The 16,820-nt window shown below is 42.2% G+C and overlaps 1 protein-coding gene across 9 annotated transcripts in view; it reads right to left on the bottom strand.

Moving 5' to 3' along the window:
- Positions 1-80: 80 nt before the first annotated feature.
- Positions 81-16,820, bottom strand: part of LOC106825107 (zinc finger protein 234-like) — a 44,387-nt gene continuing 27,647 nt past the window's right edge. The window contains exons 1-7 of one of the 9 annotated variants that reach the window (XM_014831716.3): positions 12,957-13,075; positions 12,375-12,450; positions 11,804-11,982; positions 9,328-9,373; positions 7,218-7,344; positions 6,253-6,345; positions 81-3,044 (exon numbers count right to left, since the gene is read on the bottom strand). In XM_014831716.3, the coding sequence (XP_014687202.3) occupies positions 886-3,044; positions 6,253-6,345; positions 7,218-7,344; positions 9,328-9,342 (2,394 nt within the window). In that variant the 5' untranslated portion in view covers positions 9,343-9,373; positions 11,804-11,982; positions 12,375-12,450; positions 12,957-13,075 and the 3' untranslated portion in view covers positions 81-885. Of the gene's footprint in view, positions 3,045-6,252; positions 6,346-7,217; positions 7,345-7,549; positions 7,979-9,327; positions 9,374-11,803; positions 11,983-12,374; positions 12,451-12,762; positions 13,207-16,820 lie in introns of those variants that run through there. The other 8 variants (XM_044758940.2, XM_044758941.2, XM_044758939.2 and 5 more) reach the window with 8 other exon arrangements.

The raw sequence follows: 16,820 nt of genomic DNA, 5'->3' as shown, positions 1-16,820 counted from the left end.
AATTCTGAGACCAGCCAGAAGGACCCAGAGGGCAGGGGAACTGTCTTCCTCCCCAACATAAATGTGAAGAGTAAGAAACCAACGATCAATTCAACATTTACTAAGAAATGTTTGTCATTAGTAACTCTTACTGACACTTAAACCCCTCCAGTGACATTGAGGAAAAAAATCAATAATGGATCTTATCACTGCAAGATTAACAATCCATTTTTCAGTCTATACTGTCACAAAAGATAAATGAATTCATACTGTATAAAATCAATCAAAAAAAAACTTTAGTGATAAGATGCTAAGACTCAACTTGATGAAAGGCTGCAGGGAGGATACAAACTAATTACAACAGGGCAAAGCCAAATTAATGACAGATTGCAGTACTGACTGGTTTTCTAACATTTCAACTCTTGTCTCCCTTAATTAATTTTATTAAGGCCACATTTAGGTTATCTGTTCTGAATACAAATATGAAGCTTTGGAGGTGATCTCAACACAATTTTCAAATATACATTTGCCCCCATTTGTTAATTTAACAAATGTCGAACACCTACAAAGGACGTGGCAATGTTAAGACTATGCAGATTCAGAACAGAACTCTCTGCACTTATACGGAGCTCACGTTCTAACAGGCATTAATTTTGGCACATCCATCATACTTTTGTACAAGGCCTGATACTTTCTAAGGCCTCTAACCTGAGCAATATTTAATAAACTTTGAAGTTCAAACTGAAGCCCTTATTACACCACTTACAAGAGTTCTCAGCTTTGTGACCTCCTGACTACTGGGATATGTTGAGTGATAACTGAAACAATCACTTTAATGACACAAATGAGCTTTTCTTTTGAACGTGATGATTGGAAGAATTCACATGACACAAGTTTTTTAAAAATTCATTTTATAGAACTTTTTTCCTGTGTGGACTCTCTGATGTTCTTACCACACCTATCACTTTTATAGGATTTATCACCAGCGTGGATTCTGTGATGAATCGTAAGATTTGATCTCCAGCTGAAGCTCTTACCACACATTTCACACTTGTACGGTTTCTCTCCTGTGTGAACTCTCTGATGAGACTGCAGTTGTGAAGACCGACTGAAGACTTTCCCACACACGTCACACTTGTATGGTTTCTCCCCAGTGTGGACACTCTGATGAAGCTGAAGACTTGAGGCCTGGCTGAAGTGCTTCCCACACTCCCCACACTTATATGGCTTCTCCCCTGTGTGCACCCTCTGATGCATGTCAAGGTTCAAGATCCACTTGAAGCCCTTCCCACACTCCTCACATTTGTATGGCTTTTCTCCAGTGTGGACTTTCTGATGAGCTTGAAGGTGGGAACTCCGACCAAAACTCTTCCCGCACTCTTCACACTTGAATGGTTTCTCTCCACTGTGGACTCTCTGATGGGCCAGAAGATTTGAGGCCTGCCTGAACACCTTTCCACACTCCTCACAATTATATGGTTTCTCTCCTGTGTGGATTCGGCAATGAATTTTAAGATCTGCTCTCCGGCTGAACCCCTTCCCACACTCTTCACATTTGTAGGGCTTCTCTCCAGTGTGGATCAGCTGGTGAATCTGAAGTCTTGAACTCTGATTGAAGCCCTGCCCACACTCCTCACATTTATAAGGTTTCTCTACACTGTGGGCTTTCTGATGGATTTGAAGATATGAACTCTGACTGAAGCCCTTCCCACACACCTCACATTTATAGGGTTTCTCTCCTGTGTGGACCACCAGATGAACTTGATAATGAGAGTTCCTCCTGAAGCTTTTCCCACATTCCTCACATTTGTATGGTTTCTCTCCTGTGTGGACTCTCTGATGGGCCTGAAGATTTGAACTCAGAGTAAAGCCTTTACCACACACATTACATATGTACGATTTCTCACCAGTGTGGACTCCCTGATGGGCTTGAAGACTTGAAGGCCGACTAAAGCCTTTACCGCACTCCTCACACTTGTAGGGTTTTTCTCCTGTGTGGACTCTCTGATGAATGTATAGATTTGAGCTACAAATAAATCCCTTCCCACACTCCTCACATTTGTACGGTTTCTCCCCTGTATGGACTCTCTGATGGGACTGAAGATGTGAATTCCTACTGAAGCTCTTACCACATGCATCACATCTGAATGGTTTCTCTCCAGTGTGCACTCTCTGATGGTCCTGAAGATGAGAGGCCTGAGTGAAGGCCCTCCCACACTCCTCACAATTATAAGGTTTCTCTCCTGTGTGAACTTTGCAATGAACGGTAAGTGCTGATCTACGACTGAAGCCTTTCCCACAATGCTCACATGTGAAAGGTTTCACTACAGTGTGGACTTTCTGATGAGTTTCCAGACGTGAGCTCTGAGTGAATTCCTTCCCACACTCATCACACTTATAGTGCTTCTCTCCCACGTGAATTCTCTGATGAATATGAAGAACTGAGCTATAACGAAAGCCTTTTCCACACTCATGACATGTATGAGACTTCTCTTTTGAGTGTAACTGCCTGTGAAGGTCAAAGATGGAGAGATCACTGAAGGTTTTTTCACATTCACTACACTGGTAAGAATTTGGTCCTGTGTGAATCATACTGTTCTGATCCAATGTTGAACTCTTCATGGTGTCTTTTCCAAAATCATTATGGCTATAAGATTTTTCATCTTTGTATACTCCATGATCATCAAGGCGATGTGAAATGCAACTGATGGTGTCAACATCCTGTTTAGACAGATGCAGTATATTTTTCATGGAAATTTGCTGATAATTCTGTGACTCGATCATGGAAGTTTTCTTCCAAGTTGGAAACTCTGGGTTTCCAGTACCACTGGGACCATCCACTTTATGATTTGGGATACAGTTCTCATCTTCGGCAATTTGAACAGATAGTCCTGCCCCAACCCTGCAGGGTGAATCACCCTGTCTGTGGAACTGAGAACTATTTATTGAGGAGTCTTGACGCCGAATTAAGTCATCTGCAATTTGTTGCCAAATGTGACAGCAGGAAAGCTCTTCATGTGGTCCTCTGTCATGAACAGTCCTCAACTCATTTTTATTGTTCTCTCCTATAAGGACAGAGAATTCAGAGATGTGGACAAGTGAAAGCTGTTCAAAGATTCAAGATTTCACACTTAGGGCACAGTAGGAGACTTTAAGGAACCACAGGATGGTCCAGCCTCTTTTCCACCACATATGAAGTTCTCTGGTTTATATACTAGTCTATTAAACTCACAACCACTTAGCATTAATAAAACCCAATTAAGACAAAATTACTGCCATCTGGCATTCTATTTCGATCATTATTCAGAAATTATGTCTTTCTGTCTACAACACAGTATCAATAAGGACAAGTATTTTGTAGTGCTCCCAGCTTTAACAGTGCCTGGCAGCTAGTAGATGCTAAAGAAATGCACACATAAACGAATCCCTGGCTTTTTTGGTGAGGAAGATTCGCCCTAACATCTGTTGCCAATCCTCCTCTTTTTGCTTGAGGAAGATTGTCCCTGAGCTAACATCTGTGCCAATCTTCCTCTATTTTTTGTATGTGGGGCGCCTCCACAGCACAGCCAACAAGTGGAGTAGGTCTGTGCCTGGGATCCAAACCCATGAAGCTGGGCCGCTGAAGCAGAGCATGCAGAACCTTAACCACTTGGCCACAGGGCCGGCCCCCCCAGTTTCATTTCTGGGATTCCCTATAATTCTAAATCCCAGTTTAAGTTTGAACCAAGTCAGAAAAGCAAAAGAGCTTTCATAAGTAAGGTATCTGAAATAGGAAAAGGACTGGAAAGTACAGTTTGCTGAGAAATTGAAAGGCTGTACCAGAGGGAGCAGTACACCAAGGGGGTTAATAATAAGGACAAAATCTAAGGTGCTAAGAATCACTTGGGGTGAAAAAAAGCACGAAGATCTACACACTCGATCCTTCTGAGGCTTCCATACTGTCTTTGCAATATGTTTTTCCCCCAAGTAGGAGTCAAACTTCAGAGGCTAGGGAAGAAGGCTGTCTCTTTGAAAACAGTGTGGAAAATTTGGGGGATATAGAAACACTGGCCTTTAACAAGAATAATTTCCAAAGTGAAGAATGCAGTTTATTAGTGAGCTAGGAAGTAAATTCCATAGTTTGTGGTAGGTATTTAGAAGAAACCGACTAGAAACTATCAGAGAATCATCATAAGCAGTAAAGGCATCGTTACACGAAATGTGTTCTATAGTCATACATATAAATCTACAAACAATGCGTTTTTAGAGTAATGATGTAAGAAGTATTTTTTATTGTGGATGTGGACTTTGGAAGAGGCAAATAGGATGCAGCTGGGCAAGTCTTTTGTGGGAAAGATTAACTCACAAGCTGGCTATTTTCTGAGATTTCTTTCTTCCTTGATGTAAGGGATAAGGAAATAGAATTTTTTTCCTTCTATCAGGGAGCTGCCTGAGAAGTGGACATAAGAATCTTCATTAAAAAATATTTCCTTCCCAGGGGCTGGCCCAGTGGCATGGTGCTTAAGTTCACATGCTCCACTTTGGTGGCCCAGGGTCTGCGGGTTCTGGAGACTACACTTCATCAAGGAGAGAGACGTGATAAACAAGTGAGTAAAAACAGACGTGAGATGATAATCAATGCTTAGATACAAAATAAGGCAGGGCACAGAGAGTAGAGAGAGAACTGTACTTTCAACAGGGTGGTCAGAGGAGAGCCTGCTCATGATAAACTGAGCGACCTGAAAGAAGCAAGGAAGGAGCCTGAAGGTTGTAGGTGGGAGAGTATTCCAGGCAGCCGGAAGAACCAGCACAGGGCTCCGAGGCAGAAGCATCCCCAGCAGGTCTGAGAAACAGCAGGGAGGACAACGTAGGTGGAGAAGACAGAGCAAGAGGGATGACAGGAGATGTACTCAGAGAGGCCATGTGGGAGAGTGATGTCAGCATCGTGGTGGAGAGAACTTCCCTGGGATTCTCTCCCCTCTAACATGCAACAAAAAGGGACACCCATACTTCAACAGAGGACATCCTAACACAACACAGAAATGTCACAGAGACACACTCAGCCATATGACGGAGGGAGGAGAGGCTGGAGGCCCCCTCAGAAGAGCTGGAACAGGGTAAGAGAAAACTTCACTCCCTCCCCTAACAGACTGAGATCCGCAACCACGGGAAGATCCGAGGGGAGGAATGGGGGAGGGGACATTTGTTTGCAGGAACATCAAGGACCCCCTGAGGGCCCATGTGGCGTAGAGGGAAGACCTCTACCAGGGCAAGAGCTTTCACAGGGGGTGACCTCATCAAGCCAACACCCCAGGAGAGCAGATATCGAGAGCAGAGTGAGAAGGTCCCCTGAGAACACAGGAGAAAGCACCCCTCCCGCTACCTGCCTGGTGCCACACCAGCTCCAGTGCCTGGGATCTCAGCTGAAGACAGAGGGCTCAGAATATGCGGCGCTTCACCCCCACCCAGTGGCAATAGGCAATAACTGCAAGCAAATATCAGGATGCGTACGACCAGAGCCACCCCCTCTAGCAATATCAAACATTAAATCAATATCCAGACCAGAGAGAAAACAACAAGTACCCAGAATTCAGTCCTGAGGACACAGAAATATATAATCTAAATGACAATGAATTCAAAATAGCTATCATCAAAAAATTCAACGAGGTAAAAGAGAATGTAGAGAAACAATTCAACAAGTTCAGGAGCTATTTCACAAAAGAGATTTAAACTATAAAGAAGAATCAATCAGACAGAGATGAAAGACACAATAGAAGACACAAAACAGAGAGGCCATGCGGGATGAAGAGCAGACCACAAAGGACTCTAGAAGCCACTTTAAGTGTTTTTTTTGTTTTGGTGAGGAAGATTGGCCCTGAGCTAACATCTCTTGCCAATCTTCCTCTATTTTGTATGTGGGACGCCACCACAGCATGGCTTGACGAGCACCGTGTAGGTCCGTGCCCAGGATCTGAACCAGTGAAACCCAGGCCGCCAAAACAGAGTACACAAACTTAAACCACTACACCACTAGACCAGCCCCTGTAACTGGCTTTTATTTTAACTGAAATAACCTATTAGAGAATTTTGAACAGAGGACTAATGTAATCTGACAAAGTTTCACTTCAACTGCCACTTAAGAGCAGTTGGCGGGAGAAGGGTGGGAACCAGTAGGAAGACTGTGGCGATAATCCAGGAAATTTGGCGATTTGGACCAGGTGACAGCACAGGAGTGGGGAGAAGCAAAACAGAGGGACAGTTAACTACGAGAACTCACAATTACTTGGTTCTTACCGAAATTTCTCTCTATCTGGCTTACTGTCTTCATCATCCAAAGCTTTGCTTCTCTTTCTATATGCGATATATATGGTTTCAAGGGTTGATGTCCTGAGAACAGGTAAAGTCACAAGTTAAAATGAACACACTAGAGCTAAAATTTACTGGAAATTTGAGTTTCAACTGCTTATGCAAGATGTTGAAAGCAGTGTGTTTAAATCTTTTTTTTTTCAATCATGACCCACTGAAGAAAGAACGTTTATTTCATGACCCAGACACATATGTAGAAATACATATTACTAGAACAAACAATGAATGACCTATTTCTAATCAATGTCCATTTTCGTTAAATCTGCTCCCACTGGCTCTCATACCACTCACGCAATTGGCCAGAGTTTTTGCTGCTTCGTGTTCTGCTCTTCTGAAGGTGCTCTAAAATTTTCTACCCTACTTGGTTTCATTAAAAATTGTTTGTAGCACTCAATAAATTGGTTTTATAATTCACTAATGGGACAGGAGTGAAATTTGAAAAAGAATAGACAAGGTATAACAGTATACGGTCCATTTACAGTTTCTTTGTTTTTTTTTTCAGATTTTATTTTTCCCTCCTCTTCATAGCCCCCAGTATATAGTTGTATATTCCAGCTGCAGGTCCTTCTGGTTGTGCTATGTGGGACACTGCCTCAGCATGGCCTGATGAGTGGTGCCATGTCTGCACCCAGGATCCAAACCGATGAAACCCTGGGCCACCGAAGCAGAGCGTGTGACCTTAACCACTCAGCCACGGGGCCCACCCCTACAGTTCTTTCACAAAACACAAATGTTAAAGACCTAAACAGCCTGCTTAGAAAGACCAGAAACATCCTCCTGTGTCCCACAGGCAATAGGAAAATCTGGTCCCCAAATTCAGGGAACTATTTCAAGAGCCCCAAAGCCTTAAATCACAAAGTCACAAAGACACTCCTGAGGGAGGCTGTCCTCACCCACTGAGAGCAGGTTCCGGAAGTTCTCCAGCATCACGTCCTGGTACAGCTGCCTCTGGGTGGAGTCCAGCAGCCCCAGCTCCTCCTCCGTGAAGGCCACAGCCACGTCCTTGAAGGTCACCGGCTCCTGCAACAAACACGTACAAACTCAACCTACGTTCAGTGTCCACTGGAGTGGAGTGAAAGGGGGTGGGGAGGAGGGCGGGAGGGTGCTTGGGCTCCTGAGCAATTTGGTGACTTCCCAGCCCTGCTTCCATCCCGCCAGGGCCAGACGCTGATGCTCCTCAGGCACCAAAGGGGCTGCTAGGAAAAGGCAAGCTTTGTACGTTCACCTGGTGAGCACCGTGATGAGTCAACTCCTAGAATTCGAACTGGTGCATCCTGAACGAAAAAGGTTCTGATTTTTACGTAATATTGCCAATTGCCCCTGCAATGTTCACCAATTTAGTCCCGTCAGTGTTGGATAGCACTGCCTTGCGACTGAGGTGCGAACCAGGGGAGGAGTAGCGTTGCATGTGGAAATATAGCAAAAGGGCAGGTAGGTCCCTGAAGGAAACACTGTCTTTCCCCATCTCCATCTTTCACTTGAATATGATACTCTGACTCCAGGTCCTTGGTTTTCTGTGTGACCGTGAGCAGTTTCTTCATTTTTTATAATGTTTTTTAAGCCTGGCACCTGAGCTAACATCTGTTGCCAATCTTCTTTTCTTCTTCTTCTTCTCCCCAAATCCCCCCATTACACAGTTGTCTATTTTAGCTGTAGTCCTTCTGGTTGTGCCATGTGGGATGCTGCCTAAGCATGCCCTGATGAGCGGCGCCATGTCCACGTCCAGGATCCAAACCGGTGAAACCCTGGGCCACCGCAGCAGGGCACGTGAACTTAACCACTCGGCCACAGGGCGGGCCTCCTATAATGCTTTTTATTTATATTTAAGATGAAGATGGAACCAAGTACTTGCTCATACAATAGCTCTGAGGTGTAAACGCAGTGACAAGTCTTTAGTCCCACTGGATTTTTTAAACTAAGGTCATGCACACTTTGATTAAAAAAATAAATACATGAAGAAAATAACCCAGTAAATAAAATACACAAAGGGTGCGACTCAGTCAGAGGGAAGAGAGACTCTAGCTCCTGTGGCAAGAAAACTCCTAACAATACTTTTCCTGTGTGAAGCAGCAGTTTCATCCTGATGTGCTATGTCATATTTGAATATCCGAGAAACATCCAAAGCACCACACATAAATGAACACACCTTTTCAGTTTTGGACACCTAGCATGTTAAGGACAAAACAAGGCATTATTTTTCAGGATTGATTTTTTGAGAAAAAAGTTAAATCAGGAGAATGGTCACCGGAGTGTTCCTCAAACAGTAGAAATCCTAAACTAAATGTCTGTAAATAGAGGATAGTTTTACAAAAAGGCATATACATTTGAGGGGAACATGATTAGCAATTAAAAGTGAATATTATATAGAATTAAACACAGAAAACAATTTAAAGTTGTATCTATGTTATGAATACAAATACATAGCTATGAATACGTTATGATGAAGAGACTACGGAAATATAAAAGCACTTAATCTGTAAACAAGGAAGTATTAAAGTGGGAGATGTTTTTTACTTCTAATTTTTCTACTTTTATTTTTGAAATGAAAAGCGAAAAAATAAAACAAAAACCAGGGGTGGGCCCCGTGGCCGAGTGGTTAAGCTCGCATGCTCTGCTTCGGCGGCCCAGGGTTTCGCCAGTTTTGGATCCTGGACGCAGACATGGCACCGCTCATCAGGCCACACTGAGGCAGCGTCCCACATGCCACAACTAGAAGGGCCCACAACTAAAATATACAACTATGTACTGGGGGCATTTGGGGAGAAAAAGCAGAAAGAGAAAAAAGAAGATTGGCAACAGTTGTTAGCTCAGGGCCAATCTTTAAAAAAAAAAAAAACTAAATTAAAACCAAAACCAATTAAACTTAAAAATGATTAAAAGAAAAGCACCTGCCACACTCAACAGCTCCTCAAATGCCTTGACTTTCCTTGAAAGAAAAAATGGTGTCCATCTCTGAGTACTAAAATGGTGTTTTTAACAGCAACAAAGGGAACCCCTACTCACCTTGAACACACTCATTTTCTTTTTCTTTCTGGGGAAATGCAGAGTCCTAGGAAGACAGAATGGGAAAGGAGAAGGAAGTCAATGGAAACTGGTCAAGGATGTCACTAGCCCACGCAGCTGCTCGCTGTGAATGAGCAAAGGTGCCCGTTCCTCAGGGTGGCTGCAGCTGCACGTGGCTTGAGGAGCAGAGCTTGGCAAGGATTCGAGACACCCTCCTTTACCCCTGTCGGTAGTTCTGGGACAACCTGTTGGACCACACTCAGCGGCCTCATCACCAGTATGCCCAAAGCTCGGACAGCAGCAATTCCTACTCTGGGTCTGGTGTAAAATGAGACAATGTACATAAGAGCGGGCACTGGAGTCAACAGGCATGGGTTGAAATCCTGGCTAGGCTCGTCACCTGCAGTGTCATCTTGGGGAAGCTATTAACACCTCTTTGCCTCGATTCTGTCATCTGCAAGTGGGGGACAATAATGGTATCACACTTACGGGATTGTTGTAAGGCTCTTAGAACACTGTCAGGGTTTCTCGTTTCTTTGCAACTGCAGTAAAGCAGATGATATTCTCTAGCTTGAAATTATCCTGATAAATATGATTTCTACCAACAGAATATTGTGAAATACGTGGAGTTGACAGGTTGCTGCTCTGTTGCGTGAGGGTCTTCTAACTTCTGAGAAATCTCTGGTTGTCTTCCTAATAAGCTGTTACCTCAACAATAATATCTAAACTAACACAGGGGCCCGCCCCATGGCCAAGTGGTTGAGTTCGTGTGCTCTGCTGCGGCGGCCCAGGGTTTCACCAGTTCGAATCCTGAGCTCGGACACGGCACTGCTCGTCAGGCCACGTTGAGGCGGCATCCCACGTGCCACAGCTAGAAGGACCTGCCACTAAGATATACAACTACATACCGGGGGGATTTGGGGAGATAAAGTAGGGGGGAAAAAAAAAGACTGGCAATAGTTGTTAGCTCAGGTGCCAATCTTTAAAAAAAAAAAAAAATTTGAACTAATATGGACAACTTCTTATAAAATGTATAAAAATGTGTAAAGTTTCTTTTAAAGCAGGAAGTACCCTTTGATGAGCATCATGGAAGTAAAGAAAAGTAGTAAAAGCCAAGATTCTGCAACAACAACAAAAAATAGGCTGATAGTCCACTCCTAAGTTAAAAAGACAGGAACGTGAGTTATAAATATATTGTTATAAATGAATGGGTAAAAATAAACAGGTGAGAAGAGAAAGCTAGTCCTACAGTAGAACATAAACTAATAAATATAGAATGAAAAATACAAACTCATAGATGGATGCTAAAAATTAATGAAAGTTTGGTGAGGAATAAGATAGCCACATGGTCTCAAAGTATTAATTGCAGAAGGAAAAATAGTAACGTGGCAGAGAAATCAATGCATCAATGTAATTAATTTCATTTTGATCACTGTCTGTAGCTTGCTCTCAAATGGTTCAGCAAAAAAAGAAAAGTATGTAAGTATGATAAAGTCATGAAACAGAAAAAAAAAATAACTCTGACAGCTAATAGCTTCAATAGCTAGAACTTGGGGTTTTCAACTGAGCAAGGGGGCCACTCAGTGATCACGGGGAACAAGAAAAGGACGAGACACTCCATCACAGAGACACAAAGACATTCTACAATGACAAAGAGAGCCAAGGAAGCGCCCCTCCCAGCTAACCTGAGTGACTGCTTTAACAGCGACAACTCCAGCCTCATTTTATTTCTCCAGTCTACTAGATAAAAGTTCTTACAATATTCAGTCATCAAATTGCTAGTGCTTCTGGACAGCATGCAATCCAGAACGAACCCTCACTGCCTAAAACTCTCCCAAATTCAGCGAAGACAAGCCAAAACCCTACAAGTGGCCCCCTTAACTACCTCTTACAGAGACGCGCCGTGATGCCCCATGTGTGTGGGCTTGCTTGCTGCAGCAAGCTAGAACAAACCTAACTCTCTGATTACAGGGATGTTCCTGGTGGCATCTGGCTGATGGTCATCGACAGAACAAACAGGCAAAACATACACAATTGATGCATCCGGGCAAAGAATACACGAGAATTCCTTACATTATGTTTGCAACTTTTCTGTTAAGTATGAAATTACGTAATACTAAAAAGTGGAAGAAATTAGGAAACAGTCCTAGTAATAATAGTGATAATAATAATAGTTCTGATGATGATGAAAGCGGCAAAAACAGCTGTTATTAACTAACAGTGACTACTAGTTAATCTTCCCACGTCAGGTAGACATCCTCTAGTCCAAAAGCTGGCAATGAATCCCCTCCCCAAAGGCTGGGAGAAATAGATCTTCTCGACTTCTAATTCCCACCATTTTGACTCTACATTCGCCAGCTGCCTTCCGCTCATGTAAGGATTTTGCAAGGGGATCTGACAGTTGACAATAATTAGCAGGAAGAAAAAAAAAATCATTGGACTGAGTAGGGTTCTGGTGTACCCAGCTCAGTTTTACCCATGAAAGCCAGCAGGGTCAATTTTCTAGGCCTCCGTTTCCGGACCAGAACCTTTCCTGAGCTTCTCCAAGTTTCCTGTGCACAGGAATCGCCTCAGGGTCTTGTTGGAATTCAGATTCCTGTGTCCCACATGCAGAAATTCTAAATCAGAAGGTCTACCCAACTGATGCCGATGCCACTGCAACAGAGACCACAATTTGAGTAGCACAGCAGTGCACATCGGTCCCAAAGAAAAGAGCCTACACTAAAGAGAAATACACACAACGTGTCACCAGACAAAAAGGCACCAGAATGTTAACAATGCTTATCTTTACATCCTAAGGTTATGGGTAATTTAAGTTTTCCTTTATATACTCTGTACTTTCTGAATTCTCCATAACGATTATTTACTTCTATAAAAGAAACATTATTTGAAATAAAGTGAAACAGTTGCAAAAACTATTCTAAAAACTCATAGAATACCCTAAACCTTGCTCTCAAGGTTCTCACGACAGAGTCCCAACCTCCTGTCATATAACTCTTACCCACGCCCACGGACCCGCCCCACACAGCTCCAACTGGTGCGAATACCTCGTAGAAAAATGCAGAAGAACCACGTGGGCGCTGCTGCCTCCTCATCCGTACCGTGCTTTCCGTGGAGTCAGGGCTAGGGAAGGAAAGGAGGCTGGGAAACGAACAGGATCGTGTTTCCATCCCCGATGGATCCCATGCCCCGGGGCCAGCTAGAAGCAACCCTCTCCTTCCAAAAACATATCAGGAGCCCAGGGCAATTTATGGAAACGGGCGCTGCTCGGGGGCTCAAAGGAGTATTAACAGCAACAGACCATGTGCCAGGTAGTTTTAAAACCTTTCACTTGTACTATCTCCTTTTTTCTCAAAACACTGTACTAGGAAGGTTATTACTTTTATCTCCTTTACAGAACAGCAGACGAAAGCACAGCGGGGTTAAGTAACTCACCCAGTGTGACACCGTATGAGGTGGCAGGGCGGGCCCACGGGCAGGGGAGCTGGGTTCGGGGTGCAGAGGGTCCGAGAGACCCTCGAGCCAGGGAAAGCGCCACCCGAGCCCGCCCCATCCCGGGACGTCCCAAACGCAAGGAAGCTGCGCCCAGGGGAACGCAGATCACCACCCTCGGCCTTCCACCCTCAAACCTCCACTTTCAGCCGCTCGCTGTTGGCCCCAGGCGCGTCTGGAGGAAGTTCACAAGGCTCGTGAATAGCAGAGCCCAATCACCACCATCAGGGAAAAGATGGCCGCTACGTCGTCCTCCTGGGGCGGAAGTGCCTGCGACCACCCAAGGGCTCCTGGACTACATTTCCCAGAATTCCCCAGGACCGCCCTCCTTGAATGGCGTGCCAGAGATGCGAGGAGCTCTCGGACCTACACTTCCCAGAATTCCGCGGGGAAAAACTTCCGCAGCGCGGCCTTACCGTAGCTGGAGCTCTGGACTACATCTCCCAGAATGCTAGAGGTGGAAAATCGGCCGCCGGTACCGCCCTCCTGGACTACACTTCCCTGAATGTCCGAGCGGAAAATGGACAAAGCTATGCCCAGTGATGTGGAAGTGACCAGCTGCTCTGAGATCCTGGTTTTCACTTCGTGGAATCTCTGAGAAGGGCTTCGGCTAGGTCGTTGGCAAATGTCTTGCCACACCAGCATGTCAGCCTTAGAAGAGTATACATTCTGTTCATTGAAAGGCTAAGAAGCTGAGTAGCACTTTAGACATGTCTGGGGGGCTAAGCACATAAATCCATCGCCTACCACGGAGGTTTTCTGCTAAACCCCAAAGAGCTTTACCATAGGAATAAAAGCGAAGGGGAACTGGGCAGTCTTCGGGACTGAAGCCAAACGTCCAATCACCCAATCCCTGAAATTGCATAAAGGTGAACGTGTTTTGTTAGCATCGTTTTTCCCTTGCAGAAGCAAACGGAAGTTCTTTCCAGAGAAAGATATCATCATCCTAGGCTTCAAGTTATTTCTATAATTATAAAATTTGTTATATTACTGTTTGACCAAGTGAACTGTAAGGAAAAAAAAAAAGGCATTACTTGACATAGGGAGGGACCCTTCATAATGATAAAAGTTTCAAGTTACCAGAAACTAATAATTTCAGTCCATATTTTATAAAGCCAAAATATCCTTTATATGTTCTCTCCCCACCTGGCAACAGCCCAGCCAATGAGAAGCCATTACCGCCCTGAACTGTTACTTTCCTCCAATGGACTTTCCAATGGACTTTTGCTTTAGAACAGCCCCTCCCTTTGCTCTATAAAAGCAAGTTCCCCTCCTTTGTTGTCCAGATTTGCCTACTGTTTGCCATGACGTGCACGTCTTGAACTGCAATCCTTTTGGCCACTCCTGAATCAACTCATTTTGTGCATAAAATAACAGAGGAATTTGCTTTTTCTGTTGACGACTCATAATTGCAACTGAAGATATTAACATATACATAGAGGGAAATGTTGAGCCTTAAATGCATATATTAAAATAGAAAGGAAGCTGAAAATACATTCAGAAAGCAACTCAGGAAGATAATAAATAACAAAACCAAAGAAAGCAGATGGAAGAAAGTAGGAGCACGTTAATGAAATACAGGACAAACGCAAAAGGCCAAAAGATCACCATATGGATAAAACAATAAAATTGATAAAAGTCTGGTGAGAACGACCAAGAAAGAAGACAGATATGAAAATTGCCAAGGGTGGAACTGAAAAATGAGAATGTCACTAAACATTAGGAAGCTATTGTGAGCTTTATAAAAATATATTTGTAAATTTAAATGAAATTGGTATATTTCTAGAAAAAACAAATGAACAAAACTACAACAAGCTTACATAATAAACTCAATATTTGATGAAATGATGGAAACTTCACTTTTGAGATTGGGAATGAGAAGAGAATGCTGATTATAACCACTTCTAATGAAACTGTATTGGACCTTGTATCCAGTAAACTTGCGTAACTCACCTATCAATTTCAATGTTATCTCCACATTCATTTGGATTTCCCATACACTTAATCACGTTACTTGTAAATAATGACAATTTTATTTCTTCCTTTCCAATTTGGATACCTTCTATTTATTTTTTATTCCTTCTTGCGCTGGCTAGGATCATTTATTTCCTCTAACACATTCTCAATTTTTAGTTTTGCCTTGAATATTTTAAAGTAAATTCCAGATATGTCCTTTCACATGTAAGTATATTAGTATCTATCTTACAGATAATAACATCTTTAAAGCCTAAATATACCATGAAATTATCCATTTAAGCAAAGTAAAAATATTTGTTTGATAACAATTTATAGTCAAGCCCTGATAAAAATTCCTCACTTGTCTTAGATGTCTATTTAGACTAAATTTTTTTGACTCCAGATGAAAAAAACCCAAACATTTGATTTATTGGTTATCACTATTAAATGTTGTTAGTTCTACAACAGTGCTTTCTTCCTTTTTTTTTTTGTATGTGATTGAATTCATGGAAAATCACATTATTTTTCCTGCACTTGTGATTGTTTGAATTTGGCTGATTGCTCCTGCAACACTGAAAACTGTAAGTCAATGGAACAATAATTACAGGATTTTGGTGACTTTTTAATATTTTTATGTTCCAAATTCTTTTGGGAAATCATTCTCCAAGAAGTATTGCTTGGCTTAATGCAACAGGACACATAGAGCAGACATAGAATTTCTTCCCACTACAAGTAAATTAAAATCTTGGATATGGTATGAGAAAATATGACAACATCATTTAACATGTTATTTATTTAGTCACCTTCTTTTCCCCATAGCACCCTCCACTCCCTTCTCTACCCCATAAGCAATCATTCTAATTTGTTAAATGTGTTTCTTTTTGGGTGTGTTCTTGTGCGAAATGTGTGCAGTTTGTGTACATATATTTTTAATTTATATAAATTATATTGTATCATAAAATTCATTCTGATGTTTATTTTCTCCATTCAAGAGTATGTTTTTAAGATTTATCCAGTCACCTAGTTTATTTCATAGAACTTCATTTCTGCACCCACAATATGTTACCTGTTTACTCTTCCCATTCCCATTACCAATGGCAATGACATAAACATATTCATACATACCTTCCTTTAGATCTATGTGAGAATTTCTTTGGGATACATAACCAAGAGTGAAAATAAAATAACTATAATCACTCATTTTAACCACTAACTCCCAACACAAAACAGAATAAGTTGTGACAACAATAACTTAGACGGGGAAGAGGAAAGGGGTGGAAACTACTTACACTAAGAAGATAAGAGGCTATCAGAAAATGGACTATATCATCCACAAGATCTTTTATACAAACCTCACAGTAACCACTAAACAAAAAAGCAGAACAGAAACACAAACAACAAATAAAGAGAAAACTGAGAAAACCATCATAGAGAAATACCAAACTGAATTGTCAGTCAGAAATAAATGGGACAAGAAACAAAGGAAATACAGAACAGCTGGAAAACAAATGATACAATGGTAGGATTACGGCTTTATATATCAATAATCACTCTAAATGTAAATGGTTTGAATTCTCCAATCAAAAGACACAGAGTGGCTGGATGGATTGAAAAACAAGACCCAACAATAGGCTGCCTCTAGGAAACACATCTCAGTTCTAAAGACAAACATAGACTCAGAGTGAAGGGATGGAAGATGATATGCCAAGCTAATGGCAAACAAAAGAAAGCAGATGTTGCCATACTTATATCAAACAAAGTAGACTTCAATATAAAAAAGGCAGTGAGAGACAAAGAGGGGCCATATATAATGATAAATGGGACACTCCACCAAGAAGACATAACACTTGTAAATATATATTCACCTAACACAGGAGCACCAAAGTACATAAAGCAACTATTAAGGGACCTAAAATGAGAAATTAACAGCAGCACAATAATAGTAGGGGACCTCAACACCCCGCTTACATCAATGGATAGATCATCCAAACAGAAAGTCAACAAGGAATTAGTGAAATTAAATGAAAAACTAGAGCAGATTGACT

Source organism: Equus asinus, chromosome 26 (genome assembly GCF_041296235.1).
Source record: "Equus asinus isolate D_3611 breed Donkey chromosome 26, EquAss-T2T_v2, whole genome shotgun sequence".
Classification (NCBI taxonomy): domain Eukaryota; kingdom Metazoa; phylum Chordata; class Mammalia; order Perissodactyla; family Equidae; genus Equus; species Equus asinus.
The sequence above is the reverse complement of the archived record's forward strand: the minus strand, read 5'-3'. Positions and strand labels throughout refer to the sequence as shown.